Here is a 26,242-nt window from a genome sequence, read left to right on the forward strand (position 1 = left end):
GCCCCGGCTGGCGCCTCCTTGGCCACCCCCGGGGACTGACCCCCACCCTGGGGGGCTCCCACCCCGCCAGGACTCACACCCCCAGTGTCCCCAGTGTCCCTTTCCTCTGTGTCCCCCATGTCCCCGGTGTCCCTGTCCCCGGTGTCCCCATTCTCGGTGTCCCTGTCCCCCTATCCCCCCTGAGCCCAGTGTCCCCCATGTCCCTGGTGCCCCTGCTGTCCCCGCTGTCCCCACTGTCCCCCCATGTCCCCATTGTCCCTGTCCCCCGTGTCCCCATCCCCAGTGTCCCCCATGTCCCCAGTGTCCCATCCCCAGCCGGGTGGCCGCGGGGTCCCCAGCCCTGCCCGGGACTGATCCTGCCCGTGGTGATGGCACCCGCTGTCCCCAGGGTGCTGGCACCCTGAGAGGGGACCCAGGGTGGGACCCCAGCTGTGTCCCCTGCCCCCCCGCAGTGTCACCCGGGGGGACGCCGGCGGGGACAAGCTTTCGCTGCCTCAGCACCCGGCTGGCGGCAGCACCCAGAGCCTTCCCCGCATTGTGTCCCCGACAATGGCAGTGCCACGTGCGCCCGTGGCCTTGACCCCCCCGGGGCCCCTGTCCCCATCCCAGAGGTACGGAGGGACAGAGGGACGGAGGGACAGGCGGCCATGGGGCACCCGGCTGGTGGGCGCTGAAGGCAGGTGAGTGGCCAGGGGTGGGTGCCCGGGGGGGTCTGTCCCCAGTGCGCCCACCCGCCTCCCAGAGATGCCACCTCTGGGTCCCCTGAGGTGTCCCCTGGAGATGCACCTCGTGTCCTCTGAGGTGCCACCCCCCCCGGGTGCCCCAATGTCCCCAGCAGTGCCACCCTCCGTTACTCCAGAGACCCCTGAGATGCCACCCTGTCCCCAGAGGTGCCACCCCCCGGGTACCCCCATACCCTGGCTTCCTCTGACAGCCCCTGCGGTGTCCCCATGGGTATCCCCTGCGTCCCCTGGAGATGCCACCCCCTGGTACCCCCTACCCCTGGAGATGTCCCCACAGTTGTCCCCTGTGTCCCCCGGAGATGCCACCCCCGGGTACCCCCATGTCCCCCGGATATGTCCGCACGGTTGTTCCCAACATCCCCTGGAGATGCCACCCCCGGGTACCCTCTGCGTCCCCTGGAGCTGTCCCCATGGGTGTCCCCAACATCCCCTGGCAATGCCACCCCCGGGTACCCCCTGCGTCTCCCAGAGATGCCATCCCCCTGAGTGCCCCCCTACCCCTGGACATGTCCCCACGGTTGTCCCCTGGCGCTGTCACCCCCGGGTCCCCCCCGGGGGGTGGCAGCAGCCCCCACAGCCCCTCCCCGGCGCAGGGATGCCGGCGGGCGGGGGGCTGCTGTGTGGGGCCAGCGGCCTGGCCCTGCTCCTGGCCGCCACCGCCACCCACTTCTGGGTGCAGCACCGGGCGCCCGGTGGCACCGCCAGCCTCGGGCTGTGGCACGCCTGCCTCGGGGGACACTGCCACCCCCACCCCAGCACCCCGGGTAGGCACCGGCTGCGCTGAGCTGTGCCGGGGCTCTGCGGGTGGGGATGGGGTCACTGCTGCGCTGAGCTGTGCCGGGGCTCCGCGGGTGGGGATGGGGGGTCACTGCTGTGCTGAGCTGTGCACGGTCTCTACAGGGTGGGGATGGGGTCACTGCTGCGCTGAGCTGTGCCGGGGCTCTGCTGGTGGGGATGGGGGGTCACTGCTGTGCTGAGCTGTGCCGGGGCTCTGTGGGTGGGGATGGGGTCACTGCTGTGCTGAGCTGTGCCGGGGCTCTGTGGGTGGGGATGGGGTCACTGCTGTGCTGAGCTGTGCCGGGGCTCTGTGGGTGGGGATGGGGTCACTGCTGTGCTGAGCTGTGCCGGGGCTCCGCGGGTGGGGATGGGGTCACTGCTGTGCTGAGCTGTGCCGGGGCTCCGCGGGTGGGGATGGGGTCACTGCTGTGCTGAGCTGTGCCGGGGCTCTGTGGGTGGGGATGGGGTCACTGCTGTGCTGAGCTGTGCCGGGGCTCTGTGGGTGGGGATGGGGTCACTGCTGTGCTGAGCTGTGCCGGGGCTCTGCTGGTGGGGATGGGTCACTGCTGCGCTGAGCTGTGCCGGGGCTCTGTGGGTGGGGATGGGGTCACTGCTCCGCTGAGCTGTGCCGGGGCTCTGTGGGTGGGGATGGGTCACTGCTGCGCTGAGCTGTGCCGGGGCTCTGCGGGTGGGGATGGGGGGTCACTGCTGTGCTGAGCTGTGCCGGGGCTCTGTTGGTGGGGATGGGTCACTGCTGCGCTGAGCTGTGCCGGGGCTCTGTGGGTGGGGATGGGGTCACTGCTGTGCTGAGCTGTGCCGGGGCTCTGCTGGTGGGGATGGGGTCACTGCTCCGCTGAGCTGTGCCGGGGCTCTGTGGGTGGGGATGGGGTCACTGCTGTGCTGAGCTGTGCCGGGGCTCTGTTGGTGGGGATGGGTCACTGCTGTGCTGAGCTGTGCCGGGGCTCTGCTGGTGGGGATGGGGTCACTGCTGTGCTGAGCTGTGCCGGGGCTCTGCTGGTGGGGATGGGGTCACTGCTGCGCTGAGCTGTGCCGGGGCTCTGCTGGTGGGGATGGGGTCACTGCTGTGCTGAGCTGTGCCGGGGCTCTGTGGGTGGGGATGGGGTCACTGCTGTGCTGAGCTGTGCCGGGGCTCTGTGGGTGGGGATGGGGTCACTGCTGTGCTGAGCTGTGCCGGGGCTCTGTGGGTGGGGATGGGGTCACTGCTGTGCTGAGCTGTGCCGGGGCTCTGTGGGTGGGGATGGGTCACTGCTGTGCTGAGCTGTGCCGGGGCTCTGCTGGTGGGGATGGGTCACTGCTGTGCTGAGCTGTGCCGGGGCTCTGTGGGTGGGGATGGGTCACTGCTGTGCTGAGCTGTGCACGGTCTCTACAGGGTGGGGATGGGGTCACTGCTGTGCTGAGCTGTGCCGGGGCTCTGCTGGTGGGGACGGGGGGTCACTGCTGCGCTGAGCTGTGCCGGGGCTCTGTGGGTGGGGATGGGGTCACTGCTGTGCTGAGCTGTGCCGGGGCTCTGTGGGTGGGGATGGGGTCACTGCTGTGCTGAGCTGTGCCAGGGCTCTGCTGGTGGGGATGGGGTCACTGCTGTGCTGAGCTGTGCCGGGGCTCTGTGGGTGGGGATGGGTCACTGCTGCGCTGAGCTGTGCCGGGGCTCTGTGGGTGGGGATGGGGTCACTGCTGCGCTGAGCTGTGCCGGGGCTCTGCTGGTGGGGATGGGGTCACTGCTGTGCTGAGCTGTGCCGGGGCTCTGCTGGTGGGGACGGGGGGTCACTGCTGTGCTGAGCTGTGCCGGGGCTCTGTGGGTGGGGATGGGGTCACTGCTGTGCTGAGCTGTGCCGGGGCTCTGTGGGTGGGGATGGGGTCACTGCTGTGCTGAGCTGTGCCGGGGCTCTGTGGGTGGGGATGGGGGGTCACTGCTGTGCTGAGCTGTGCACGGTCTCTACAGGGTGGGGATGGGGTCACTGCTGCGCTGAGCTGTGCCGGGGCTCTGTGGGTGGGGATGGGGTCACTGCTGCGCTGAGCTGTGCCGGGGCTCTGCTGGTGGGGATGGGGTCACTGCTGTGCTGAGCTGTGCCGGGGCTCTGCTGGTGGGGATGGGGTCACTGCTGTGCTGAGCTGTGCCGGGGCTCTGCTGGTGGGGATGGGGTCACTGCTGTGCTGAGCTGTGCCGGGGCTCTGCTGGTGGGGATGGGGTCACTGCTGTGCTGAGCTGTGCCGGGGCTCTGTGGGTGGGGATGGGGTCACTGCTGTGCTGAGCTGTGCCGGGGCTCTGTGGATGGGGATGGGGTCACTGCTGTGCTGAGCTGTGCCGGGGCTCTGCTGGTGGGGATGGGGTCACTGCTGTGCTGAGCTGTGCCGGGGCTCTGCTGGTGGGGATGGGGTCACTGCTGTGCTGAGCTGTGCCGGGGCTCTGCTGGTGGGGATGGGGGGTCACTGCTGTGCTGAGCTGTGCCGGGGCTCTGTGGATGGGGATGGGGTCACTGCTGTGCTGAGCTGTGCCGGGGCTCTGTGGGTGGGGATGGGGTCACTGCTGTGCTGAGCTGTGCACGGTCTCTACAGGGTGGGGATGGGGTCACTGCTGCGCTGAGCTGTGCCGGGGCTCTGTGGGTGGGGATGGGGTCACTGCTGCGCTGAGCTGTGCCGGGGCTCTGTGGGTGGGGATGGGGTCACTGCTGCGCTGAGCTGTGCCGGGGCTCTGCTGGTGGGGATGGGGTCACTGCTGCGCTGAGCTGTGCACGGTCTCTACAGGGTGGGGATGGGGTCACTGCTGTGCTGAGCTGTGCCGGGGCTCTGTGGGTGGGGTGCGGGGGCACTGTCCTGGGCATGCACCTGCTCGGGATCCCGTGTCCCCCAGGTGTCCCCAATGCCTGTGTCCCCCCCCAGCCTTATGGGAGGCCACGCGGGTGCTGATGCTGCTCTCGGTGCTCACCGCCGCCACCGGCCTCGCCCTGGGGCTCTCCGTTGTGGCCAGCGCTGCCCGGCGGGCATGTGCCCGCGTGGCTGGTGTCATCCTGCTCCTGGCTGGTATGTGGGGACAGGCGAGGGGGGTGGGCTGGGGCACATGGGCCTTGGGGACTGTCCCCAGGGGAGTTACTGCTGCGCTGAGCTGTGCCCGGTCTCTGCAGGCTGAGCTGTGCCAGTCACTGCTGAGCTGAGCTGAGCTATGCCTGGTCTCTGCAGGGCAGACTGTGCCAATCACTGCTGCGCTGAGCTGTGCCCGGTCTCTGCAGGCTGAGCTGTGCCAGTCACTGCTGAGCTGAGCTGAGCTGTGCCTGATCTCTGCAGGGCAGACTGTGCCAATCACTGCTGTGCTGAGCTGTGCCCGGTCTCTGCAGGCTGAGCTGTGCCAGTCACTGCTGAGCTGAGCTGTGCCTGGTCTCTGCCTGCCTGGCTGGGGGCTCACAGGCTGGGCTGGCCCGTGCCGCTGACCCATCCTGTCTGCCCGCAGGTCTGCTGGCGCTGCTGGGGCTGACGGTGTACACGGCCGGCACGCTGAGCCTCCTGGGGCCGGCTGGCACCGCCTGGCGCTTCTCCTGGTCCTACATCCTGGGCTGGGTCGCTGTTGTCCTCACCGGCTCAGCAGGTAGCGGCACCCACGGGGCCTGGTCACTGCTGCGCTGAGCTGTGCCCGGCCTCTGCAGGGATGGGATGGGCTTGGTCACTGCTGCACTGAGCTGGGCCTGGTCTCTGCAAGGCTGAGCTGTGCCTGGCCACGTGCCGAGGGCACCCATGGGTGGGGGGCTGCAGCGAGGGCACCCATGTCCACTCCGGGCCACCCCACGCCCCACGGCCTCCTCTCTCCCCCCCAGGGCTTTTCCACCTCTGTGCTGCTGCCAAGGACCCGTCTCCGGAGAGCTCTGAAGTGGCGGGTGCCTGAGGGGCCCTGGGCACCTCAGGGCCCCCCTCACTCCCTTGCCCCCACCCTCCTCCCCAAAGAAGTCGGGTGGGGGGACCCCAGGGTGCAGGTCACTGCTGTGCTGAGTTGTGTCCAGTCACTGCTGTGCTGAGTTGTGCCCGGTCTCTGCAGGGCTGAGCTCCCCCCTGTTCTCCCACCCCATCACCCCCACCCCTGTTTTGCCCCCCCCCACTCTTGCTGTGCCAATAAACTGCCATGGCCCCCCGTGGGCTGCACTGTGCTGTCTGGTAGGATGTGGGGACCCCAAATTTAGGGGGGGGGGAGGGGGCAGTGCCAGTCCACAGCCCTCCCCCTTCCTCTGCCCCAGGGTTTGGGCAGAAACAGGGGTGTTCGTGGGGTCTCACCCTGGGGCGAGCATGGGGGGGTCTGAGAGGGGGAACTGGGAGGAACTGGGAGGGATATGGGGGTTAATGGGAAACCGTGGGGAAGGGGGAATGGACTGGGAGGGACACGAGGGTCACTGGGAGGCACTGGGAGGGGCACGGGGGTGTCACTGGGGGGCAGTGGGGGCAATGGGCCGGGGGACATGGGAGTCACTGGGGGGCAATGGGAGGTCATGGGGGTTGCGGGAGACCCGGGGTGTGGTCATGGGGTGGTCACCGGGGACACCCACCGGGGACATCCACCGGGGACACCGGCGGCATCACGGGGGGTCACGGGGAGGTCACCGGGAGCCGCTGTCTGACGCGGCGAGGGAGCGCTCGGGTGGGTCCCACCGCGCCCCGCCGGTGACTATCGCCCCTTTAAGGCCGCGCCCTCGGCCCCGCCCCTGCCCCGACCCGCCAGACCGGTCCGCCCCGCCCGGCCCCGCCCTGCCGACCCCACCCCCTCAGGCCCCGCCCCCTCCGGCCCCGCCCCCGCCCCCGGCTCCGCCCGTCCTGTCCCGTCCCGGCTCGGAGCGGCGCAGCACCGGCCCCTCCGCCGCGCTCGGCCCGGAGCCGCCCGGTTCGGCCCGGAGCAGCCCGGTGCGGCTTAGCCCGGTTCGGCCCGGTGCAGCCCGGTTCGGCTCGGTTCCGCCCGGTTCGGCCCGGTGCAGCCCGGTTCGGCCCGGATGGTGCTGGCCGGGGGCCGAGCAGCGCCGTGAGCCCGCAGGTGTCCGCATGGCCCCCCGCGGGATGCGGCCCGGGACGCCCTTCCTCCTCCTCCTCCTCCTCCTCCTCGCCGCCACCGGTAAGGCACGACCGACACCGGGACCGGGGGGGGGGGACCGGGACACGGGGCGGGAGCGGGACCCCGGGGGGGGAACCGGGACCGGCAGCACCGGCTGCTCCGGACTGGGAGACGGGACCGGGGGTGGGGACCGGGGCGGGGGCACCGGCTCCCTCGGGGCGGGGGGCACGGGGGGATCGGGACCGGGACCGGGACCGGGACCGGGGCTGGGACCGGGACCGGGGGCAGCGGCTCCGCCCCCCCCGGGGTGGGAAACCGGGAGCGAGGGCAGCGGCTCCCCGGGGGCTGCGGGACCGGGGGGGCACCGGGAGCACCGGGGCGGGGGCACCGGGGAGGGAGCGAACCCCGGGGGCGGGGGCGGGCCCGGGGGGAGTGGGGTGCACACGCGTGTGCACACGCTGGGGGGGGGTGTGGATGTGCGTGCACGGTGGGGTGGGGGGGATGTCGCACACGCGTGTGTGTGTACGTGTGTGCGCTCGCGTGTGCACCTGTGGCTCCGCGCACCTGTGTCCGCGTGTGCGTGTCCGTGTGTCCGCGTGTCTGTGCGTGGCCGCGTGTGCGTGTCCGTGGCCGCGTGTCGGTGTGCGTGTCCGTGCGCCTGGGCAGGCAGGGTCGGGCTGTGCGTGTGCGCGCCGTGCCGGGGGTTGCGCCGTGGGCGCCGCACACGCGTGTGCGCGCACCCCGTGTGCGTGTCCGTGTGCGCGCTCCTGCGCGTCCGCGTGTGCCCCCCCCACCCCAGTGGGGGGGCGGACCCCTCTGAGGGCACGGGGGGGACATACCGTGGGAACGGGGCGCGCCCCTCTGGGGACACCGGCACGGGGGGGGGGACACGGAGTGGGGGGCACCGGGCTGCGCAGGGGGGTCCTCGCCCCCGCCCCATTGTCTCCCCGACGCTGGGGGGGGGGGGGGGGGCAACCCCTCCCCCCCCCAGCTGTGCCACGCTGGGTGCTGCACCCAAGGGTGCTGCCGGGGGGAGGTGTTTAGTGCCCTGCCCCCCCCGCCGTGCCTCAGTTTCCCCACTGGCCGAGGACCCGTGGGAACAGGCTGGGCGCCGCGGGGGGTGACGTCACCCCAGGGGGTGCTGACCCCCCCGTGACTCACAGCCCGGGGGGGGTCAGGGGCTTTGTGTTGCGAGTGAGGGACGGCCCGGCCGTGGCCCCCCACCAGCCGGGGGCACAGAGCCGCACCGAGCCCGTGACCGGGCTTCAGGCCTGCGGCCCCCCCGCTCAGGTGGGTGCTGCCACGCCACCCACGAGTGGGGGCACGCATATGTGCACGCGCGTGTGCATGCGTGCGTGTGCGCGGTGTGCATGGGGCAGGCACGCGTGTGATCGCACACGCGTGTGGGCGCTTTGGAGAGGGGTCCATGTACGTGTGTGTCTGTCGGGGCTGCACACGCGTGTGTGTGTCTGTCGGGGGGTACAAGCGCACACGCGTGTGTGTGTCTGTCGGGGGGTACAAGCGCACACGCGTGTGTGTGTGTCGGGGGCACAAGCGCACACGCATGTACGGGCACACCGCCCCTGTGCACACACCAAGGGGCGACACTGGTCTGTGCACACGCGTGGGTGCGAAGATGGGGCTGCGTGTGCACACGCGTGTGCACCCCCTGGGCTTCCCCCCTCACCCCCCGGGACCCCCATCTCCCCGGTCCCGCATCCCGCGGGCGCGAGCCCGGCCGGGGCGTGGGGGCCGCGGGATCCGGTCGAGCCGGTTCCCGGCTCCGTTCCCACGCGCTCGGCCCCGCTGGGTGGGGACGCCCCGCGGCGGGGGCCGCCCGCCAGCCCCGCCGGCACCCAGCACCCCGGCACCCAGCACCCACCCCGCCACCGGCCCCCCGACCCCGCCGGGTCCCCCGGCCTCCGTGGGACCCACCGCTGCGCAAGGGGAAACTGAGGCAGGGCCGGGGCGGTGGGGGCAGCGCAGCCGTGACTCACGGCCCGGGCAGCGCCGCAATTATTTAATTAATCCGGCGACTAATCGGGGGGTAATTAGGCCGGGCACGGCGAGCGGCGCGGCGGGGGGCTCGGCGGGGAGGCCCCGGGGGCCGGCGGGGGCGGCAGCCCTCCGCAAGCCACGGCAGAGCCCGGCATGCGTGCCGGCCGGTTGGGCTGGCCGTGCCGGCCTGGCCGCTTCCCCCGGCGTCGCCGAGCGGCTGGGCGGGCCCCGCGCCCCGCCCCGACACCCGCCGGCCTCGCACGCCTGCGTGCGGCTGCCGGGCGGCCGGGGGTACGGGAGCGCGCGCACGCGTGTGCGGGGGAGCATAGGGGCATCCAGGAGCGAGCGCAAGCGTGCAAGCAGGCCTGGGTGCGTGCAGGTGTGTGCCAGCGTGCCCGAGCGTGCGTGAGCGTGGGTGGACGTGCCCGCGTACGTGTGAGGGTGCCCAAGTGTGCGTGAGCGTGCATGAGAGCGCGCAGGTGTGCGCAAATGTCTGCAAGTGTGCCCAAGCGTGTCTGAGTGTGCCTGCACATGTGTGAGCGTGCCCAAGTGTGCACGAGCGTGCCTGTGCCGGCGTAAGGATGCCCAAACATACATGAGCATGTACAAGCGTGCAGAAGCATGCCCAAGCGTGCAGGAGTGTGCACAGCTGTGTCCAAGGATGTGCAAGCATGCCCAAGGATGATGAGCATGTGTGAGCACACCCAAGCATGCACCAGCACCTCCAAGCATGCATGAGTGTGCATGAGCATGTGTGAGCATGTCCAAACACGCGTGCGTGTGTCCAGGGGTGCACAAGTGTGCAGAAGCATGTACAAGTGTGCTTGGCATGCCTGTGCGTGTGCAAGCGTGCCTAAACATGCATGAGCATGTGTGAGTGTGTCCAAACGCGCCTGAGTGTGTGCAAGCATGAGCACGTCCAAGTGTGCCCGAGCGTGCCCAACCATGCCCGAGCGTGTCCAAATGTGCACGAGCATGCACGAACGTCCTGAAGTGAGTGTGCACGTGTGTGAGCACATCCAAGCACGCGTGAGCTTGCCTGAGTGCTCGTGGGCACATGCAAGGGTGCCCAAATGCGTGGGAGCGCACCCGGGTGTGCGTGAGCATGAGAGTGCACCCATGAGCGTGTCCAAGCACACCCAAGTGTGCATGAGTGTGCAAGCGTGCCCAAGCCTGTGTCAGTGTGCACAAGCGTGCCTGAGCACATATGAGGGCGTTCAGGCATGCCTGAGTGCGCAGCTATGCCCGAGCGTGCCCAAGTGTGCCTGAGCGTGCGTGAGTGCACCACGGAATGCACGAGTGTGTCAACCATGCCCGAGCCTGCACAAGCGTGCATGAGCGTGCGCAAATGTGCCCAAGTGATTGTGGGTGCACCCAAGGACGCGGGAGCGCTTGTAAGCACAAGTATGTCTGAGCGCGCCTGAGTGTGTGCAAGTGTGCCCCAGCGTTCCTGTGGGTATGTGAGTGCACCGAAGCGTGCGTGAGTGTGTGCAAGCACGCCTGTGCCCAAGCACGCTTGCACACATGTGAGCGCACCCAAGAATGCATGGGTGTGTGCAAGCACAAGTGTGCACAAGTGCGCCCAGGTGCATGCAAGTGTGCCTGAGTGTATGCGAGTGCACCCAAGCGCGCGTGGGTGTGTGCAAGCACAAGTGTGCGCAAGCGTGCTGGAGTGTGTGGAAGCGTGTCCAAGCGTGCCTGCATGTATGTGAGTTCACCCATGTGTGCACAAGCGTGTGCAAGCGTGCTCAAATGCGCCCAAGTGTATGTGAGCGTGCCTGAAGAAACGCAGGGATGTGTGCAAGCACAAGCGTGCCCAGCGTGCCAGTGTACGCAAGCGTGTCCAAGCGTGCCTGCATGTGTATGAGCACGCCCCAGCACGCGTGTGCACGTGCCAGCACAAGTGTACCTGAGTGTGCGCAAGCGTGCCCGCATGTATGTGCGTGTACCCAGGCATGCATGGGTGTGCGCAAGCACGGGCGCACGTGAGCGTGCCCGAAGAAGCGCATGGACGTGTGCAAGCACAAGCGTGCCGGAGCGTGCCCAGGTGTTGGTGCATGTGCGTGAGTGCCAGCACGAGCGTGTGCAAGCACAAGCGTGCCGGAAGGAGCGCGTGAGCACGCGGCAGCACAAGCGCGCCCAGCGAGCGCGCCGGTGCCAGCCTGGGTGCCCACAGGCTGCCGCTCGGGGGTGGTGGAGGTGGAGCGCAGCGTGACGGCGGTGCTGGGCCAGGACGTGGTGCTGCCGTGCCGGTACCGGGCGCAGGAGCAGGAGCAGGTGGTGCAGGTGACCTGGCTGAAGCGGGGCCCGGCCGGGCACAGCGCCGAGGTGGCCGTGCTCAACCTGCAGCACGGGGAGCACGTGCAGGAGCCCTACGCCGGGCGGGTGCTGCGGTGGGCGAGCGGGGCACTGGAGGACGGCGCCATCCTCCTGAGGAACGCCGTGCAGGGGGACGAGGGCGACTACGAGTGTCACCTCATCACCTTCCCCTTGGGCAGCTTCGAGGGGCGCCTCACCCTCAAGGTGCTGGGTGAGTGCCTGGGCGTGGGGCCGTGGGTGGTGGGCACGGGGGGACGAGGATGGGCATGGGGTGATGGGGAGGGGGCAATGGGGTGGTGGGCAAGGGACAGCAGGCATAGGGTGATGGGTGGTGGGCAAGGGACAGCAGGCATGGGGTGCTGGGCATGGGGTGATGGGTGGTGGGCATGGGGTGGTGAGGATGGGGTGGTGGGCAAGGGGCAATGGGCATAGGGTGCTGGGGATGGGGTGGTGGGCATGGGGCAGTGGGCAATAGGACCAGGGTGATGGGCAGTGGGCGAGCGGTGCTGGGCATGGGATGGTGGGCGATGAGCGTGGGGCAATGGGGCGGTAGGCAAGGGACAGCAGGCACGGGGTGGTGGGCGTGGGGTGATGAGGATGGGGTGGTGGGCATAGGGTGGTGAGGATGGGGTGGTGGGCAGTGGGCAATGGGCACCAGGTAATGGGCACGGGGCAATGGGGCAGTGGGCGAGCAGTGCTGGGCTTGGGGTGGTGGGCGATGGGCGTGGGGCAATGGGGTGGTGGGCGCAGGCGATGGGGTAATGGCTACGGGGCAGTGGGCACTGCGTGGTGGGCACGGGGCGGTGGCACGGGGCAATGCGAGTGGGCACAGGACAGTGGGCACTGGGCACAGGGTAACCAGTACTGGGCACCCAGTAAGTCACGCTGGGGACGGGGTGGGGGCAGGCGGGTCTGGGGTCACCGGTACGGCCGAGCCCAGCAGCGGGGCAGCACCCACGGGTGCCAATGCCGGTGCGGGTCTGACGCCGGTGCCGCCCGCAGTGCCGCCGCTGCCCATCCTGAACCCGGGGCCGCCGCTGGAGGAGGGGCAGGGCCGGACGCTGGCGGCCTCGTGCACGGCGGAGGGCAACCCGGTGCCCTCGGTGCGCTGGGAGACGGAGGTGCGCGGCACCAACGCCACGCGCCGCTCGGCGCACGCCCGCTCCGCCTCCGTCACCAGCGAGTTCTTCCTGGTGCCCGGGCGCAGCATGAACGGCAAGAGCCTGACCTGCGTGGTGGCCCACCCTGGCCTGCGCCACGAGAAGAGGATCACCCACCTCCTCAGCGTTGCCTGTGCGGCACCGGGGCATGGGGGGCACTGGGGACATTGGGGACGTGGAGGGCATGGGGGGCATTGAGGGTCATGGAGGACACGGGGGCATGGAAGGCATTGAGGGATGTGGAGGCCATGGGGGGCACTGGGGACATGGGGAGGATTGAGGGACATGGGGGGCATTGAGGGATGTGGAGGCCATGGGGGGCACTGGGGACATGGGGGACATGGGGGGCATTGAGGGACGTGGAGGCCATGGGGGGCACTGGGGACATGGGGGACATGGGGGGCATTGAGGGACGTGGAGGCCATGGGGGGCACTGGGGACATGGGGGACATGGGGGGCATTGAGGGATGTGGAGGCCATGGGGGGCACTGGGGACATGGGGAGGATTGAGGGACTTGGGGGGCATTGAGGGACGTGGAGGCCATGGCGGGCACTGGGGACATGGGGGACATGAGGAGCATTGAGGGATGTGGAGGCCATGGGGGGCACTGGGGACATGGGGGACATGAGGAGCATTGAGGGATGTGGAGGCCATGGGGGGCACTGGGGACATGGGGGACATGAGGAGCATTGAGGGACGTGGAGGGTATTGGGGACATGAGGGTCACGGAGGACACGGGGGCATGGAAGGTGTTGAGGGACGTGGGGGACATGGAGGGCACTGGGGGCATTGGGGAGGTGGAGGGTGTTGGGGACATGGAGGACGTGGGGCCTGGGGCACGTGGGGGACATGGGTGGCAAGGGGACATGGAGGACTTTGGGGACGTGGAGGACGGGGCATTGGGAATGGAGGGGACATGGAGGACGCTGGGGACGTGGGGGAGATGAAAGGCACGGGGGCACACTGGGGACATGGGGGGCACAGCAGGACCGTGGGGACACGGGGACCGTCCCTGCTCGTCCCCTCACTGTCCCCTTGTCCCCAGACCTGTCGGACGCCTCGGTGCTGGGGCACACGGAGGAGTGGCAGGAGGGCATGGAGGGGGCCACGCTGACCTGCCTGGGGGACGGCAACCCGCCCCCCACCTACAACTGGACACGGTGAGGACGCTGTCCCCGGCCCCTGCGCCTGGCCCCGGCCCCGCTGTCCCCCTCGCGCGTGTTGGTGGCCCTGACACATCCCTGCGTGGTGTCCCCTTGCCTGTGTCCATGTTCCTGCTGTGTCCCCTGTCCCAGCTCTGTCCCCTGCCTGTGCCCGTGTCCCTGCCATGTCCCCTGCCGCATCCTCCCTGCCATGCTGGTGTCCCCTGCCGTGTTCCCCTTGCCTCTGCCCATGTCCCTGCCATGTCCCCCCACCCGTGCCACATCCCCTATGCCGGTGTCCCTGCCATATCCCCTGCCGTGTGCCCCCTCCCATGCCCATGTCCCTGCCATGTCCCCCCACCTTTGCCATGTCCCCTGCACCGGTGTCCCTGCCGTGTCCCCTGCTGTGTCCTCCCTGCCATGCCAGTGTCCCCTGCCGTGTTCCCCTTGTCTCTGCCCGTGTCCCTGCCATGGCCCATGTCCCTGCTGTGTCCCCAGCCTGTGCCCCTGTCCCTGCCACGTCCCCCCACCTGTGCCACGTCCCCTGTGCCGGTGTCCCTGCCGTGTCCCCCGCCGTGTCCCCCCTCCCGTGCCCATGTCCTTGCCATGTCCCCCCACCCGTGCCACATTCCCTGTACCGGTGTCCCTGCCGTGTCCCCCCACCCATGCCCATGTCCCTGCCATGCCCCCCCACCGCGTCCCCGCCCGTGCCCGTCCCCGCCGTGTCCCTGCCCAGGCGTGCCCGTGCCGAGGGCCGCGGCGGCGGCGAGCGCGGCAGGTGGTGCCGTGCCCGGGCAAGCCCCGCCAGGGCCGGGGCAGGGCGTCAGCCGTGGGAACCGGCAGCCCCGGCTTTGATGGCGGCGCCGCCGCCGCCCGCCTGCGCCCGCCCGGGCACGCCGGGGGCTGACGGTGCCGCCGCGCCGCAGGCTGAACGCCCCGCTGCCCGCCGGCGTGCGGGTGAAGGGGGACACCCTCGTCTTCCAGCGGCCCCTCGCCGCTGCCGACGCCGGGGACTACGTCTGCCGCGTCTCCAACCGCGTGGCCGCCAAGGAGGCGCGGGCCAACGTCAGCATCAAGGGCAGGGTGGCAGGTGGGCGCCGCGGGGGGCCCGGGGCACCCGTGTCCCCCCCGAGGGTGCCGTGGCGGGTGGGCGCTGGGGTGGGCGTCCCAGGTGCTCGGTGGCGGTGGGAGCCTGGCTGGGGGGGCAGCGCCGTTCCGTGCTGCTTGCGCCCGTCCGTCTGTCCCCCCGTCTGCCCGCCCGCCCTTCCTGCCGCCCGCCCGTCCCTGCCCAGGCCCGTCTGCCCGCCCGTGTGTCGTCCCCCCAGCCCCTTCCTCCGTCCGTTCACCTGCCCTCCCCCAAGCGCTCCTTTCTGTCTCTTCACCCGTTCGTCCGTCTGTCTGCCTGTCCATCCATCTTTCTATCTGTCCTCTTGTCCGTCCTTCCATTTGTCTGTCCACCCACCCATGTACCGTCCATCACCCCCACCACTTCACTCTGCCCATCCACCTCTCCCTCCACTTCTTCACCCATCCACCCGTTTGTCCATCTGTCCGTCCATCCATCCATCCCCCCTGCACTTCTCACCATCCGGTTGTTCATCCCCCTGCACGCCCATCCGTACACTCATCTGTCCCTTCATCCCCCCGCCCATCTACTCATCCACCCACCCATCTACTCATCCATCTACTCACCCACCCATCCATCCACTCATCCACCCACTCATCCACCCATCTCCCTATCCATCTGTCTACTCATCCGTCTGTCCATCCCTCCCTCCATCCCCCTGCCTCCTCTCTCTGTCCCTCCATCTCCCCACCCCTTGTTCACCTAACCTCCCGCTCATCCGTGGACCCGTCCACCCACCCACCCACCCATCCACCCACGTACTCGTCCATCCATCCATCAACCCATCCATCCGTCGTGGATGCACTCGTCCATCCATCCACGGACTCATCCGTCCACCTCCCCGTCCATCCACGTACTTTCCGTCCATCCATCCGTGGACGCGTCCACCCATCCACCCATGGACTCCTCCATCCGTCTGTCCGTGGATGTACTCCCCTCTCCACCCACCCACCCCCCCACATCTCCACCCCCCATCTCCTCGGCCCCCCTCACTGCGCCCGCCCACCCCACGGGTGTCCCCGCAGACAACGAGGTGCGCAAGGTGGACCTGGTCTCGGCCTCGGTGGTGGTGGTGGGTGTCATCGCCGCCGTCCTGCTCTGCGTCCTCGTCGTCGTCGTCGTCGTCATGACCCTCTACCACAAGCGCAAGACCAAGCGCATCTCCGAGAAGTAGTAAGAGACGGGGAGAGGGGTGGGGGGCGGTGGGGGACGTGGAGGGCCCGTGCTGAGCGTGTCCCCCCGTGTCCCCAGCGAGGAGGAGCTGACGCTCACCCGGGAGAACTCCATCCGCCGCCTGCACTCCAGCCACAGCACCGACACGCGCACCCAGGTCGGGGGCCTGGGTGGTGGGGTGCCCAAGGGAGGGGGCCTCGGGCAGGATGGGTCTTGGGCATCCCCCAGGATGATGGGTCTTGGGGTGCCCTGGCTGATGGGCAGTGGGGTGCCTGGGTGATGGGTGTTGGGATGCCCAAGGAAATGGGCCTTGGGGTACTCGAGGTGATGGGTGTTGGGGTGCCCAGGGTGATGGGTGTTGGGGTGCCCAGGACAGTAGGTCTTGGGGTACCCTGGGTGATGGGTATTGGGGTGCCATGGGTGTTGGGGTGCCCAAGGAAGTGGGTCTTGGGATACCATGGGTGATGGGTGTTGGGGTGCCCGGATGGGTGTTGGGGTGCCCAGGGTGATGGGTATCGAGGTACCCGGGTGCGGGGTATGGGGGTGTTGAAGGAGGACCAGGGGGCAGGGTGCCCAGGGGCTGGGCCGTGGGGTGCCGGGTCTCACGGGGCTGCTTCAGCTGGAGGAGACGCTGCAGCTGCGCGCGGAGAGCCGGCAGGGCAGCCTGCGCGGGGACAGCCTGCGCGGGGACAGCCTGCGCGGCACCAGCATCTGCTCCGCCATGGTGAGAGCCGCGGCAGGGCGGGGGGGCACAGTGGGGCGGGGGGCCCGGCTCAGCCTCATCCCTGCACCGGGCCCGGGGCTGCGGCTGTCAGAGGGTGTCCTCCGCCTCCGGCACGCTCCTGTGCGGGCGCAACCCCCCGTTCTGGGTGTGCAACCCCGCCTCGGGGTGTGCAAACCCCCACATCCATGTGTGCAATCCCCTTCCATGGGTGCAAACCCCCCTCGGGGTGTGCAATCCCCCCCTTCTGGGTGCGCACCCCCCCCTTCTGGGTGTGCAACCCCTTTTCCATGTGTGCAAACCCCTTCCGTGTGTGCAACACCCCCTTGCACACGTGCAACCCCCTCTCCATGTGTGCAACGCCCCTGCTGGGTGTGCAACCCCTTTTCCATGTGTGCAAACCCCTTCCGCGTGTGCAACCCCCCCCTTGCACACGTGCAACCCCCCCTCCATGTGTGCAACGCCCCTGCTGGGTGTGCAAAGCCCTCCCACCTGCACCCACCTTTGCACGCCCACGCACTGAGCCCTCGTGCACCTCCTCGTACCCACGTCCCGTGTCCCTGGCCGTGCCCCACGGCAGCAGCCCAGCCCCGGGGGCGTCCCTGGGGGTGTTCGTTCATCAGCGGTGACCCCGACCCGTCCCTCGTCCCCGCAGAGCGAAGAACCCGAAGGTCGCAGCTACTCGACGCTCTCGACGGTGCGGGAGATCGAGACGCAGACGGAGGTGCCGGCAGCGCCGCTGCTGCCCGCCCCGGCGGGGAAGGAGCCGAAGGAGGAGGAGGAGGATGGCGGCAGCAGGGGGGACGACCCCATCAAGCAGGCCATGACCCACTTCGTGCAGGAGAACGGGATGCTGCAGGCCAAGCCCACCACCAACGGCATCTACATCAACGGCCGCGGGCACCTGGTGTGAGCCGGGCGGGGCCGGGGGGGGCACCCAAGGGACCCCCGTCCCCCCCTGCAGCTCCCACGGCTCTGCCCGCCCACCGGGCTGGCTCCGGTCCCCAAGCGTCACCCTGCTGCTGGCACGGGGTCGAGGACACGCACCGTGCCCCAGGACAGGGCTCCGGTCCCCGAGCATCACGTCGCTGCTGGCATGGGGTTGGGGACAGCGCTGTGCCCCAGGACGGGCTCCGGGCCCCCGTTGTCACCTTGCTGCTGGCACAAGGCTGGGGACATTCACCGGTGGCTGGCCAGAGAGGAGGTGACAGCAGCATCCAGGACCCGTGGGCGCTGGAGCCACCGGGCACCCATGGGCGTGGGGACACCCACCGATGTGGGGCACCCCAAGGACAGGACAGGGGCAGGAGCCCCCGCGGGGATCACCCACCCCCCCCAAATATCCCTTCGGACTCTGGGTCACCTCCTTCCCGCGCGGCGCTGGGGACACGCGGCCGTCCCCGCTCGGGATGCGGTTTGCCGGTGGCACTTGGGACGCTTGTGTCCCCTCCCCGATCCCGGCTGCCCCCTCCCCCCCACAGCCCCCCAAAACCCCCATCGTCCCCCCCCAAAACTGCCGAGGGGACCCCCCCAGGGCCGGGCCCCCCCCGGGCGCGGGGCTGGCAGGGGGGTCCCCGGGGACAGCGCGCCCCGCATGTACATACCTGTATAGGACGGGGGCCCCCCCGCCCCCCCGCTGCTGCCCGGCCGCGCTTGTAAATAAACCCCCGCGCGGGACCCTGGGACCCTGCGTTGAGTGCTTCAGGGCTCAGCCGGGGGGGACGCGGGGACGCGGGGGGGCTGGCGCTCGCGGGACGCTGCTCGTGCACGCGTGTGCAAGGACGGCCGCGTCTGGCTGTTCCACCCGTGCACCCGCGTGCCGCTGGGCGTACAAGCGCGTGCGTGCCCGTGGAAGCGTGCAGGAGCACGCCGAAGTGTGCACAACCTCATGCAAACGCGCACAGGGGCACGCGAGAACGCCCAAGCTCGTGCAAGGGCGCGCGAGCGAGCGCGAGCGTGCCCAAGATCATGCAAGCGTGCACGAGCGTGCACAACCGTACACGAGCGTGCAGGAGCGGGCGGACGCGCGCGCAAGCGTGCGGCCTGCGCCCTGCCCTGCGGTTTCGACGCGCCGAGGAGCAGGAAGCGGCCTCGAAGGCAGCCGCCACCTTCCTGCCGCCGCCAGCGGGACGCCCCGGGCCCTCGAGGCTGCGTCAGGGCCCCGGGGCCGCCGCACTTCCTCCCCGGGGGCCGCTTCCGCTCGCCGCCCGCCTCCCCCGGCCCTCGCCAGCGCCGCGCCGGGGCTCCGCGGCGCCCGCGCCCCGCTCGGGCCATGGGCAGGATCTGACCCCGCCGCCGGGGGGTCCGCGCCGCCTCCATGTCGCTGGCGCTGAAGGCCCGGCAGAAGGCGAGGCGCAAGGGCGGCACCAAGGAGCGGGTTTTCGGCTGCGACCTCCTGGAGCATCTCCAGCAGTCGGGGCAGGACGGTAAGCGCCCACCGGTGAGCGCCGCCGTCGCCCGCGCCCCCCCTCCGTGGGGTCCCACCGAGCCCCTCCTTGGGGGTCGCCCCCGCGGATGCCGGAAGCCGGGAGGGTGCTGTGGGGAGGGGACGGGGGTGACTCACGCGACGCGGTTGCATCACCGGCGGTTGAGCAAGCGTCGCAGCCGGGGCGCCTCCCGAGGCCCCTCTGAGATTTGGGGGGGTCCCGGCGCCTCGGCACAGCTCCAATCTCGGTGCCCCACTGTGGCCCCGAGGGGACAGGGATGGGTGGCCCCGTCCCCGGGGACTCGGTGGCCCCAGTCTGCCGGGGGCTCCGGTGCCCCCAGGACCTGGACGTGGCTGGTGCAGGGACCGGCTGCCCTGTGGGGACACCGTCACTGGGGTACCCAGGGGGTGGGTGGCCCCGCTCCCCCCTGTCACCCCCAGCTCTGGGCAGGGAGCAGTCTGGGGCCGGGGGAGGTGGGTGATGGCGGACCCGGGGTGCCCGTCCCGCAGTGCCGCAGGTGCTGAGGAGCTGCACCGGGTTCGTGGAGCAGCACGGGGTGGTGGACGGCATCTACCGCCTCTCGGGCGTCTCCTCCAACATCCAGCGGCTGCGGTGAGCGGGGCCGGGCGGGAGGGATGGAGACGGGATGGGGATGGAGATGGGATGGGGATGGAGATGACGGAGACGGGATGGAGATGGAGCAGACGGGCTGGAGGTGGAGGTGATGGAGATGGGCTGGAGATGGAGACAGGAGTGGGTGGGATGGAGATGGGATGGAGACAGGAGCAGGTGGGATGGAGGCAGGATGGAGATGGAGAGGATGGAGGTGGAGACAGGAGCAGGTGGGATGGAGATCGGAGGCAGAGGGAGCTGGGATGGAGCTGGAGACAGAGCTGGAGACCAGATGGGATCAAATGGGAGGAAAACAGGAGGGAGACAGGTGGAAGATGGCGCTGGGGTGGAGATGGGAGCCGGCAGGATGGAGGTGGGGACTGGAGGAAGATGGGGCTGGGACCGGGCGGGAGGGAGATGGGACCAGGTGGGATGGAGACGGGGAAGGGGACAGGAGGGAGAGGGACCAGAGAGGACAGAAACGGGGATGGGATGAGGCAGGCCCAGATGGGACGGAGACGGGGATGGGCTGGACGTGAGACCCGATGGGATGGAGGTGGGACAGAGACAGGACCAGACGGGAGAGGACGGGGCTGGGACCGCGCCGGAGGGAGACGGGGACGGGATGGGACCGGGCAGAGGGAGATGGGGACAGGACAGGGACGGGAGGGGGACGGACGCAGCCAGCGCAGGAGCCACCCCCGGTGCTGAGCTGGCCGGATCCGGCCCCGCCGCCCCCTCGCACGCCCCACGGCCCCTTCCTTCCCCGTCCTGCCCTCCGCAGCTCTCGGCGCCGTCCTGCTCGTCGCTGCTTCAGCCCTTCTTTCACTTGTTCCTTTTCTTCCTTTTTTTCTTCTGTTTATTTTCTTTTTTATTCTTTCTTTCTTTTTCTCTTTCATTCTTTCCATATCTGGTTTGGTTTTTCACTCTTTTGCTCTTTCGGTTCTTTCCTCGAGCGTTTCTTTCCTCCCCTTTTCCCGTGTCTCCAAGAACCCCAGCATTGCCAGCGTCCCCTGTGTCTGCAATGTCCCCAACACCCCCAGTGTCCCCAACACCCCCAGTGTCCCCAGCATCCCTCTGTCCCCCCATAGCCCCCGTGTTCCCACATCCTCTCTGTCCCTGTATCACTGGCACCCGCAGCATCACCCTGTCCCCAGAGTCCCCGTGTCCCCAGCGTCCCCCCGTCCCCGCCATGCCCCTGTCCCCAGCGTCCCGGCCATGCAGCAGAAGGACCCGGCTGACGAACCCACCCCATTTGCAGCCCCTCGGGACCACGATGGTCCTTGTGCACCCCCGAGCCCCACCAGCAGGGACCAGCCCAGACACCCTCCCCACCTCCGTGATCATGGGGACACCCCGGGGACACCCCGGGGACACATCCCAACCCACCCTAGTGAAAACCCTCCACAGCACGGCAGCTGAGTGGGGCTGGGGAGGGGGACCGTGCCATGCCCGTCCCTGCCCCCGCCCCTGTCCCCGTCCCTCCCGCCGAGCCGGCCGCCTCGCTCGCAGGCAGGAGTTCGACAGCGACCGCTGCCCCGACCTGCAGAAGGACGTCTACCTGCAGGACATCCACTGCGTCAGCTCCCTCTGCAAGGCGTACTTCCGCGAGCTCCCCAATCCCCTCCTCACCTACCAGCTCTACGACAAATTTGCCGTGAGTGTCCCCCTGGCACTGCCACCCGTCCCCAGCCCCGCGAGGTGGCACTTGTCACCCCTCCCTGTCCCCCGGCAGGATGCGGTGGCCATCCAGATGGAAGAGGCTCGTCTTGTGAAGATCAAGGAGGTGCTGAAGGAGCTGCCGGTGCCCCACTATAGGTAGAGGGGCGAGGGGGGACCCCAAACCTGGTGTCCCCCGTGGGCATCGCTGTCCCTAATGCGCCCCGGTGCCCGCAGGACCCTGGAGTTCCTGATGCGGCACCTCCTGCACATGGCGTCCTACAGCAGCCAGACCAACATGCACGCCAGGAACCTGGCCATCGTCTGGGCGCCCAACCTGCTGCGGTGAGCGCCGGGGATGGGGGCGAGGGGACGCGGGGTGACGAGCACCCCCCTTCCCCGGGGGAGCCTAAGAGCCCCCCGGCGTCCCCGCGGCAGGTCGAAGGACATCGAGGCCACGGGGTTCAACGGCACGGCGGCGTTCATGGAGGTGCGCGTCCAGTCCATCGTGGTGGAGTTCATCCTCACCCACGTCGAGCAGCTCTTTGGGGACGCTCCTCTCCGCAGTACGTCCTGGCCGGGGAGGGGGGGAACACAGACGGTGAGGGGGTCCCCAGCGGGACCCTGACACCCCATCTCGGTGGCCCGCAGGCGGCGAGTCCCCCCGGCGGTCCCTGCTGCTGGGCGGGGGGGGGCCGCGGGACGGGCAGCCCCCGCCGTACCACGTGCCGGCTGCGCTCAGCCAGGGCGACGGGCCCCCCCCCATCCGGCCCTACCACACCATCATCGAGCTCAGCGACCACAGGTAGGACCTGCCGCCACCCCCTCCCCTCCCCGGGGACCCCCCGGCCCGGGCAGCGCCACGAGCACACGTGCGCCGTGCACACGTGATCCCATGCACACGTGATCCCATGCACACGTGTTCTTACATGCACAAGCGTGGGCACGTGCTCTCCTGCATGTGTGCTTACAGGCGTGCACGAGCTCTTGCACGTGTCCAAAGGCACCGTGCGTGCTCGTGCACACACGCAAGCGTGCCCAGGCGTGCCCAGGCGTGCCCAGGCGTGCCCAGGCGTGCCTGCCACCGCTGATGCCCGGGGTCCCGCAGGAGGAAGGGCTCCCTCAAGGCCAAGAAGTGGAGGTCCATCTTCAACCTGGGCCGCTCCAGCCACGAGGCCAAGCGCAAGCTGGTGAAGTCGGAGGAGAAAGGTGGGGAGCCCTGGTCCCCCCTGCTGGGGTCCAGAGGGAGGGACCCCATCGCTCGGGGGACGATGTGTCCCCAAACCCAGCCCCGCTGCCGGCCCGCGCGTCCCCATTCCCCTTCTCCTTCCCTGTCCCAGATGACAAGTGCGGTAAAATAAGCTTGCGGCCAGCCAAGAGCATGGACTCGCTCAGCTCCGTCCCCTTCACCGGTGACGGTAAGAGGGATGCACCATGCTGCTCCCGTGGGAGTGGTCCCCGTCCCCGGGGCGGGATCGTCGGGACAGGGTGGGGATGGAGAAGATGGCGTAGGGATGGAAAGGACATGGGGATGCACAAGCCACCGGGCATCGCCCTGGTCCTCCGTCTCGGCAGCTCCCGCGGTGCTGCCCGGCCGGGTCCCCGGGTGCGGGGAGGTCCGGGGACACGGGCCACCCCTGGGCCCTGACTCTTCCCCCCGGCGGGCGCAGACGACCCTCGGCTGAACAAGAAGCGGTCGGTGAAGCAGCCTTCGCAGCGCCGGGAGAGCTTCGACACCTGCGCCCCGGCGCCGGAGAGCTGCCCCGAGCTGGACGAGAGCCTGGAGGAGAAGCTGAAGGGGAAGGAGGAGCCGCGGGGCCCCGAGTCGGAGGGCGAAAGCAGCACCAAGTCAGAGCCCACCACGCCGAAAGCCGGCCGGGCCTCGCTGGTGGCCCCTGGCCGCTCGCCCAAGGCCGCCCGCAGCCGTGCCGAGAAGTGTGCAGGGGTCCACATCTCCGGCCCCTTCTCCGTCACCGTCCCCTTCCACATCACCTCCAACCTCTCCCGCCTGACGCGGGGGCTGCCGTGCCCAGCGCTGGCCCAGGCGGCTGCGGGCAGAGAGCCGCCCGCCAGCCCCCCGCCGCCCACCCGCCGCTCCGCCGGGGACCCCGAGGCGCCCGAGCACCGCGCCGGTGAGAGGCGGCTGCCAGGACCGGCGGGCACAGGACCCCCGGGGTGCCGGGGGGGACACCGGCCTCAATCCCCCCTCTCCCTCCACAGGGGAGGGCAAGGCGGACGCGGAGGAGACCCGGCTCTCCCTGGAGCTGCGGGACTCCTTCGCCTTCCTGGAGAGCCAGGAGACGTGGCTGGAGGGCGGCGGGGACGGGGAGCCGGCAGCGTGGTCCCTGCTGCCGGACACCGGCCCTGGGGACAGCGCGGGGTTCCCGGCCATCGAGGAGGGGATGGAGAGCGGGTTCATGAACGTAAGCCATGAATGTGCTTTGGGTCCGGGGTGGCAGGGCTGGAGAGAGGCAGAGGGTCACCTCCGCTGTCCCTGGTCAGGGTGGGGACAGAGGGACAGGGTGGGGATGGAGGGGACAGGGCAGGGATGGAGGGACAGGGATGGGGATGGAGGGACAGGGTGGGGACGGAGGGACAGGGTGGGGACGAGGGGACATGGGTGGGGATGGAGGGGACAGGGATGGGGATGGAGGGACAGGGATGGGGATGGAGGGAGAGGGTGGGGATGGAGGGGACAGGGATGGGGATGGAGGGGACAGGGATGGGGATGGAGGGACAGGGTGGGGACGGAGGGACAGGGTGGGGATGGAGGGACAGGGATTGGGATGGAGGGACAGGGTGGGGACGGAGGGACAGGATGGGGACGGAGGGACAGGGTGGGGACGGAGGGACAGGGATGGGGATGGAGGGGACAGGATGGGGACGGAGGGACAGGGTGGGGATGGAGGGGACAGGGCAGGGATGGAGGGACAGGGTGGGGATGGAGGGACAGGGATGGGGATGGAGGGGACAGGATGGGGACGGAGGGACAGGGATTGGGATGGAGGGACAGGATGGGGACGGAGGGACAGGGATGGGGACGGAGGGACAGGGATGGGGATGGAGGGGACAGGGTGGGGACGGAGGGACAGGGATTGGGATGGAGGGACAGGGTGGGGACGGAGGGACAGGGATGGGGACGGAGGGACAGGGATGGGGATGGAGGGGACAGGATGGGGACGGAGGGACAGGGATTGGGACGGAGGGACAGGGTGGGGACGGAGGGACAGGGATGGGGACGGAGGGACAGGGATGGGGATGGAGGGGACAGGATGGGGACAGAGGGACAGGGATGGGGATGGAGGGGACAGGGTGGGGACGGAGGGACAGGGATTGGGATGGAGGGACAGGGTGGGGACGGAGGGACAGGGATGGGGACGGAGGGACAGGGATGGGGATGGAGGGACAGGGATTGGGATGGAGGGACAGGGTGGGGACGGAGGGACAGGGGTGGGGATGGAGGGGACAGGGTGGGGATGGAGGGGCCAGGCTGGCATCGCCCCCTCCAGCCCCGGTGCTGGGCCTCGGCGCCGTGCAGTGCTCCGTGCACGCCTCCGGCGTGGCCGTCACCCTCCCGCCCGTCCCTCCCCAGCCGGGGGAGCCCCCCGTGGAGCAGCCCGCCAGCTACCTCTCCATCGAGGAGTGCATGGACGAGGAGATGTTCTTCATGGCTCCCAGCGGCTCCGACGCCGAGGACCGCGCCGGGGACACCGACTCGGACGAAATGTTCCTCAGCGCCCACGACGACCTCAGCCCGCTGGCGGCATCGCTGGAGCCCCTCGACCAGCCGCTGGGCGAGGGAATGGCCACGGGGACCCCGGCACCGGCCCAACCCGGCACCGCCAGCGCCGCCATGCCGCAGGACAGGTCTCCAACGCCGGGGCTGACAGGGCCGTGCCCCACGGAGGAGGATGCTCCGGGTGAGGGGGAGCACCCGGGGGACCCCAGTGGGGTGCCGGCAGAGGGGGGGGCACCGGGCACCGGCCAGGCCCCAGGGGAGGGGGGTGGAGGGGAAGGGGCCGCGGACGGCGGCTCCAGCCCCAGCAGAACTGACTCCAGCGCCGAAGCCGGCCCAGGGGACGAGTGCGGAGGAGACGGGGGCCCCGCAGGAGTGGGGCCGGTTCTCAACCCCGATGCGTTGGATGAGGAAGAGGATGGAGCTGGCTCTGGTCCCCCCGCCCCGGAGGAGCCCGGGGAAGGTGAACCCCAGCCTTCCCTGGGGTCCCCTCCAGCCGCCCCACCGGAGGAGGCTCCCCGGGAGCCAGCGGAGCCCCTGGTCCCCGAGGGGGTCCCTGAGGTGATCCTCGAGGTGGCCCCTGAGCCGGTCCTGCCATCCGCGTCCAGCGCGGAGAGGACCGGTGCCACCCCTGGGAGCAGCCCCGGCTCTCCCTCGCTCTCCGCCTCGGCCCCGGAGCTGCGCAGCACTCCCCCCGAGCCCCCAGAGCCAAGCCGGGCCGAGCCCCCCGGGGAGCCGGGGCGCCCCGAGCCCGTGGCCGTGCTGCGCCGCGACGGCAGTGCCCCGGTGCGCCTGGCCGCCCGCACCGTCAGGGTGCAGCAGGCCCGGTCGGTCCCCGTCGTGCCCCCCAAGCCCCAGTTCGCCAAGGTCCCCCCAGCCCTGCAGCCCTGGACGCCCCCGGCCGACGGCGCGTCCCCAGCCGCGGAGGGCGACGCCGCTGCGCCGCCCCAGCGGCTCCCCAGCCCCACGGCGCCGGAGGGGCCTCCCCAGCAATGCGGGGGCGGTGGGGCGGCAGCGGGGGCGAGGAGAGCGGGCTGGCGGGAGGGCGGCAGCGTGTCCTTCGACGCGGCGGTGGCCGTGGCCGCCGAGCAGCAGCCGGCCCAGGCCCCAGTGAGGAGGATCCAGACCTACGGCGGGGGGGAGCCTGCCGCCATCAAGGCCCTGCCCTTCCAGAAGGCTCCCCTGAGGCCGCGGCTGCTGCGGCCCCTCAGCTGCGTGGCGGCCCCTGAGGGCGAGGCGCCGGGGAGGAGCCGGCTGAGCCTGACCCGGCCGGCGGCACAGGCCGAGGGGGCGGCGCTGCCCCCGCCGCGGCGGCCGGTGGGCACCGAGGGTGCGGCAGGTGAGCGCTGAGCTCGGGGGATGCAGGGCCGGGGCTGGCGGACATTTGCTCCTGCGTGAGCGACGACGGGGTCAATAAAGGCTTTGTCTACCGCTGTGGCCTCCTTTGACGCAACATGGCAGCGCCCGGGGCGGCCTCAGGGCCCTGGCGAGGCCGGGGCTCCCCGCGCAGCACCGCGAACCGGGTCGCGGGGGTGAGCGGGGCGGGGCGTCCCTCACCCCGCTGCGGCGGCACCCGCGGGCCGGGACGGTTTTCGCGAGTGGAGTGTG

The 26,242-nt window shown here is 70.2% G+C and overlaps 3 protein-coding genes across 5 annotated transcripts; all 3 read left to right on the top strand.

Annotated features, from left to right (window-relative positions):
- The first annotated feature begins 1,338 nt into the window (after positions 1 to 1,338).
- On the top strand, positions 1,339 to 5,620 carry LOC142094077 (lens fiber membrane intrinsic protein-like). The gene is made up of 4 exons (XM_075175914.1): positions 1,339 to 1,507; positions 4,419 to 4,559; positions 4,984 to 5,118; positions 5,345 to 5,620. Exons 1-4 carry the CDS (start codon positions 1,339 to 1,341, stop codon positions 5,410 to 5,412), a joined length of 513 nt encoding a protein of 170 aa, XP_075032015.1. The 3' UTR covers positions 5,413 to 5,620.
- Positions 5,621 to 6,551: 931 nt separating this feature from the next.
- Positions 6,552 to 17,861, top strand: NECTIN4 (nectin cell adhesion molecule 4). Its single transcript, XM_075175977.1, has 9 exons — positions 6,552 to 6,621; positions 10,736 to 11,089; positions 11,881 to 12,171; positions 13,085 to 13,199; positions 14,108 to 14,271; positions 15,333 to 15,480; positions 15,559 to 15,637; positions 16,100 to 16,204; positions 16,857 to 17,861. The coding sequence occupies exons 1-9, from the start codon at positions 6,552 to 6,554 to the stop codon at positions 17,112 to 17,114; spliced, it is 1,584 nt and encodes a 527-aa protein (XP_075032078.1). The 3' UTR covers positions 17,115 to 17,861.
- Positions 17,862 to 18,314: 453 nt separating this feature from the next.
- On the top strand, positions 18,315 to 26,049 carry ARHGAP30 (Rho GTPase activating protein 30). 3 transcript variants are annotated; one of them, XM_075175956.1, is made up of 13 exons: positions 18,315 to 18,627; positions 19,137 to 19,239; positions 20,752 to 20,896; positions 20,975 to 21,057; positions 21,136 to 21,243; positions 21,337 to 21,464; positions 21,550 to 21,703; positions 22,007 to 22,107; positions 22,239 to 22,316; positions 22,569 to 23,030; positions 23,119 to 23,321; positions 24,491 to 24,818; positions 24,966 to 26,049. In XM_075175956.1, the coding sequence occupies exons 1-13, from the start codon at positions 18,519 to 18,521 to the stop codon at positions 25,982 to 25,984; spliced, it is 3,021 nt and encodes a 1,006-aa protein (XP_075032057.1). In that variant the 5' UTR covers positions 18,315 to 18,518; the 3' UTR covers positions 25,985 to 26,049. The 3 variants fall into 3 exon arrangements, with proteins under 3 accessions (XP_075032057.1, XP_075032058.1, XP_075032059.1); XM_075175957.1 differs by lacking the exon at positions 18,315 to 18,627 and having other exon boundaries at positions 20,756 to 20,896; XM_075175958.1 differs by lacking the exon at positions 18,315 to 18,627 and having other exon boundaries at positions 19,186 to 19,239; positions 20,789 to 20,896.
- The last annotated feature ends 193 nt before the right edge of the window (positions 26,050 to 26,242 follow it).

Source organism: Calonectris borealis, chromosome 29 (assembly GCF_964195595.1).
Source record: "Calonectris borealis chromosome 29, bCalBor7.hap1.2, whole genome shotgun sequence".
In the NCBI taxonomy this organism is placed as follows: domain Eukaryota; kingdom Metazoa; phylum Chordata; class Aves; order Procellariiformes; family Procellariidae; genus Calonectris; species Calonectris borealis.

Excerpts from the sequence above, each read along its gene's own strand:
- LOC142094077 (XM_075175914.1), top strand. The coding sequence starts at position 1,339 with ATGCCGGCGGGCGGGGGGCTGCTGTGTGGGGCCAGCGGCCTGGCCCTG. Across the intron at positions 4,560-4,983 it reads TGTCATCCTGCTCCTGGCTG|GTCTGCTGGCGCTGCTGGGG; the intron begins GTATGTGGGGAC and ends GTCTGCCCGCAG. Across the intron at positions 5,119-5,344 it reads TGTCCTCACCGGCTCAGCAG|GGCTTTTCCACCTCTGTGCT; the intron begins GTAGCGGCACCC and ends TCTCCCCCCCAG.
- NECTIN4 (XM_075175977.1), top strand. The coding sequence starts at position 6,552 with ATGGCCCCCCGCGGGATGCGGCCCGGGACGCCCTTCCTCCTCCTCCTC. Across the intron at positions 11,090-11,880 it reads CCTCACCCTCAAGGTGCTGG|TGCCGCCGCTGCCCATCCTG; the intron begins GTGAGTGCCTGG and ends TGCCGCCCGCAG. Across the intron at positions 15,481-15,558 it reads AAGCGCATCTCCGAGAAGTA|CGAGGAGGAGCTGACGCTCA; the intron begins GTAAGAGACGGG and ends CCGTGTCCCCAG.
- ARHGAP30 (XM_075175956.1), top strand. The coding sequence starts at position 18,519 with ATGTCGCTGGCGCTGAAGGCCCGGCAGAAGGCGAGGCGCAAGGGCGGC. Across the intron at positions 21,244-21,336 it reads TGGGCGCCCAACCTGCTGCG|GTCGAAGGACATCGAGGCCA; the intron begins GTGAGCGCCGGG and ends TCCCCGCGGCAG. Across the intron at positions 24,819-24,965 it reads CACGGAGGAGGATGCTCCGG|CCGGCCCAGGGGACGAGTGC; the intron begins GTGAGGGGGAGC and ends CCAGCGCCGAAG.